This window comes from Echinops telfairi, unplaced genomic scaffold, assembly GCF_000313985.2.
Source record: "Echinops telfairi isolate 266 unplaced genomic scaffold, ASM31398v2 ScPeMD7_7417;HRSCAF=8455, whole genome shotgun sequence".
NCBI classification, from domain to species: domain Eukaryota; kingdom Metazoa; phylum Chordata; class Mammalia; order Afrosoricida; family Tenrecidae; genus Echinops; species Echinops telfairi.
Window position 1 is genome coordinate 7,922,303 of NW_022111317.1, and position 4,206 is coordinate 7,926,508.

The 4,206-nt window shown below is 50.1% G+C and overlaps 1 protein-coding gene across 1 annotated transcript in view; it reads right to left on the reverse strand.

The window, feature by feature from the left end:
- LOC101640623 (TAF6-like RNA polymerase II p300/CBP-associated factor-associated factor 65 kDa subunit 6L) overlaps nucleotides 1–4,206 on the reverse strand; it is a 16,458-nt gene that overhangs the window by 5,004 nt on the left and 7,248 nt on the right. Inside the window, exons 6-8 of the mRNA XM_045297196.1 lie at nucleotides 954–1,195; nucleotides 611–831; nucleotides 232–364 (exon numbers count right to left, since the gene is read on the reverse strand). Coding sequence (XP_045153131.1) covers nucleotides 232–364; nucleotides 611–831; nucleotides 954–1,195 — 596 coding nt within the window. The remainder of the gene's footprint in view (nucleotides 1–231; nucleotides 365–610; nucleotides 832–953; nucleotides 1,196–4,206) is intronic.

Genomic DNA, 4,206 nt, shown 5'->3' on the forward strand with positions numbered 1-4,206 from the left:
GGGGGGTTTCCCAAACATGATCAAACAGAATGGGCAGGCATATACAACAGGTGGGGTGGGGGTGGGGAAGAAGAGTGACCCACATCACGCAGGGTCTCCTGAAGCAGTGAGAGGTTCCTACAGAGAGAGCAAGGCTGTTCCTGGGCCCCAAGGGTGGGAGCAAGTGTGTCCCGTGCTCATGATGAAAGAACTAAGGGGTGATTTTAAAAGACACTGAAGGGCCACACTCACCTTCCAGCCCAGAGCGTGCAGCCCCACCACGGCCCCATAGTGAGAGCAGAGTGGGCGCACTGGGTCTGCCAGGACCTTCTGCAGGGAGAGCAGGATCTGCTGGTAGAGGCCACTGACGAGGTCCCCATGGGTCCTGTAGGAGGAGCATTCACTCATGGGGCAGGGGGCACCGGTGGGGCATGCCGGGCTAAGTGGAAGAGGCTGTCTGTACCCAGAGTGCCTGGCTGTAGAAACCCAGCCATGCGTACCAGCGGGAGAGTGAGGGACAGAGGAGTTGCCTTCCTTCTGGGCACCCAGCCTCAATCCTGAAGGCCTCACCCCAGCTCCCTCCCACCACTGCAACCAGCCTGCCCTGGTTCAGCCCTAGGCCAGCGGCTACCAGAAGATGTGGCTGAGTAGGAGGGCGGCCCCGTCACGCAGAGTCCAGTGGTCATTCAGGGGGTTGATAGAGGCAGCTAGTGGCTCCAGGACGCAGTAGAGGACACTGCCCACCAGGGAGCGCACGTAGGGCCCCAAGCAGAGGTGTGGATTCCGAACGAGGCTCCGGGCCACTTGCAGCAGCCGGTGCAGCTGCTCCAGGTCATGGCTCACAGATTTCACCTGTGGGTAGAAGTCCGGCGCTGAGGGGTGCGAAGCTGTGGGCAGGAGCTGTTCCCCCAAGGCCTTGGCCAGGCAGATTGCTGGGCTCCTTCTGCCCCGTCCACCCTAATGCAGCCACTTACCCCGCTGACCACGTACACAAAGTAGGGCAGCAGCGCGGCGATCTTGGAGTTGGTCTGCAGGTCTTGGAGAGCGATCTGTGAAGGAAGGGCCCGGCTGCAGGGACTGTCCGCCAGTATGGGAAACTGAGGACCAGGAAGGGAGTGGATGCGGCCAAATTCCCTATGCTCAAACTTGAGTTTGGAAGGCCCACTCTGGTAGATGAAGGTTCTTCGGATTTGTGAGTAGAGCTGACGCTTAAGTCACATTCTGCGGACTGAAAATCACCCTGAGATCCCCATTGTAGCAGTGCTACTTTAAAGATGTAGTAGTGCTACAGCATGTGGGGCTCACCCTGCAGCCTGAAGGCTATCTGCAGCTAAGAACAATCAAGTCCTTCTGTCGGACCTCTGCCTGCCCCAAGACTGGTCTTGGGCTACTAACACCTTCAACCCCCACCCCACCCCATGAGCTCAGGGATATCTGAGGTTAAGACACTGCCCACCTTGTTCCATGTGGGATTGACAGGGCCTGCATGTCTTAGGACTATATAAACCTGTGGAAGAATACATTCACGCACTTTCTTTTCCCTGATTTCTGGAAAGGTGAGCACACTGCATGCTCGGTCTATTTATTTTCCCTCAATGGCACAGCCATTCCTCAGGATCTGTGGAAACAGAACTGGGAAGAGTGTACGCAACAAATTCCGTGTGCTCATACTTTAAGGAGGCTGGGAAGCCGGGGCTTCCTGGTAGTAGGTTTGAGATGCTTTCCAGTCACATGCTCTAAAGGAAAAGTGACTCCCCACGATGGGCCCCCTCCCCAGTAATAGTGCCAACCTAGCAAGCACATGGTTGCTACTCTATACACTTGAAGGTCAACTGCTTGAAGGTTGTCTCCACTGAGAGCAATCAGACCTATTGTCCATCCCACCCTAGGAAGGGCCCACTCCTTCTGATAAGGATCATAGGTTGTGCCCCTGGAGAGGAGCTCAGGGACACAGGGTGAAGCCAGCTCAGAGACAACCAAAACTAGGCCACCATCTTAACTCCAGGGCCCACCCATCTTGTTATGTCCGAGGAGGTGCCCCCCACACCCAAAATTATTTTTTCAAAGCTATGTACTCATATTCTCCATTATACTTAATACATCTGTCAAATCTGTGATTCCATTCTTGGAAACATTTTTCAAACTCATCTGTTGGGATGGCTGACAGCACCTCTTTTTTTCCCTCACTGTTCTTTCATGTCCCTCTGCATTCTCAGAAACAAAAAGACGTCCCATGGAGTGAGGTCAGGTGAGTAAGGTACATGGAGCAAGAGAGGCATGCTGGGGTTTTTTTTTTGCCAAAAACTGGCACACTGAGACGGCTGCATGAGCAAGTGCATTGTTGTGGTGGCAAAACCAGTCTCCCGTCTGCCACACAACAGGCCTTTTTGTCAAACACTGTTATGCAATCATTTCAGAACCTCTAAAGAGAAGCTTGATATAACAGTCTGACCTGGTGGACCTCCAAATGCACTATCTCCCTTATATCAAAAAAACGAATGAGCATCCTTTTGACCTTTGATCTCACTGGATGAGTTCGTTCTGGGTGAGGGGACCGATGGCGATGGCACCTTACACTGGCTCGATTGGTATTTCCTTTCACCTTGGAAGAAAAACATTAAACTTCCTTGCCAGTAATGACCTTGGGAAAAAAGTCTGGTCACTTTGAAGCTGTTCTTCCAAAGTGTGGCATGTCTTCACTGGAAGCTCTTTTTCCTGGTCAGTCAGAACCCCAGGCACGAGTTTTGCAGAGACCCTTCTCAGTCCCAAATCTTCCTTTAAAATTTGCTGAACTGAGCGCCATGGTAGTGCAGACAACTTCCCCTTCTCTTCAGTGCTCCATCGTAGCTCTTCAAGCACAAGGACTAGAATTCTGTTAACATTTTCATCCATTCAGGAAGTTGTCCAACATCCTGAACGAGGTTTGTCATCAATCAACATTTCACATTTTTTGAAATGAGAAAACTACTCATACACTTGAGCTTTTCCCATAGCGCTGTCTTTGTCAGCTGTTTCAACATCACAACAGTTTCTGCGGCATTTTTCCCCAAGCAGGAAAATTTCACAGCTGCATGCTATTGGCTTAGACGGGCCATCACAAAAAACAAGGTTCAAACTGCTTTTACGAAAAATCTCACTGACCAGAGAGAACCTTCCCAGGCAATGCCACTAGGTGCACTAACTTGGAGCATGCTATTGGATGCTCGCTCCTCTAGCAGGGGGAATGTACTATGAAAGTTCCACTCAGTTGAGTTTTCTGGGTTTATTGGGGGGTACCCTCATATGTACCTTCCCCTGTCACATGTATGCTTCTAATACCTCCCCTATCTATTGCATGTGTACACCTAGCTCGTCCCCCTCATGTTAAGCATATCCCTCTAATACATCGGTTCGCAACCTGTTGGTTGCGATCCTTTTGGGGGTCGAATAACCCTTTCACAGAGGTTGCCCAAGACCATCGGGAAACACATAAATATTTCACAACATATAATTACATATTGTTTTGTAATTAATCACTACGCTTTAATTATATTTATTTTCAATTTGAAACAATGAAAATACACCCTGCATATCAGGTATTTACATTACAATTCATAACTGTAACAAAATTACAGTTATTAAGTAGCAACAAAAATAACCTTATGGTTGGGGGGTCACCACAACATGAGAAACTGTAGTAAAGGGTGGCAGCACTAGGAAGGTTGAGAACCACTGATCTAATAGAGACCCTTCCTGTTAACACTATGTGCTTACCGTGGCTGGCATGCCCGAGATTATATAAGCTTGTGAGCGAATACATTACGGCCTCATTCTGGTTCCCGTCGCCTTGGAAGCAGTGAGCCTTGATGTTCCTTAATTGACCCCTTAATTACACAACCACCCTTGGACTCATTTAGTTGTGGGGAGACTGCTCCCCAACAAGGACCCTATTGGTCATGAGTCTGGACCTCACGCCAGCCAGGGAGAGAGCACCGGACCTGGTGTGTATTCAGCAGGTATGTGCACTTGCTGCTGGTCTGTCCCACACAAAACTGCTTACACACCCTTGCACAGAGCACCTTCCCATAAAACCCCACTAGTGCATCCAAGCTCTCCACCAGATTCCAACCAGGAAAACCAACTTTAAAACCCTCTACATACGAACTCGACCTTGCAGGTCTGGCTAGACCAGAGGATGTACACTGGTACAGATAGGAACTGGAAACACAGGGAATGCAGGGCGGATGA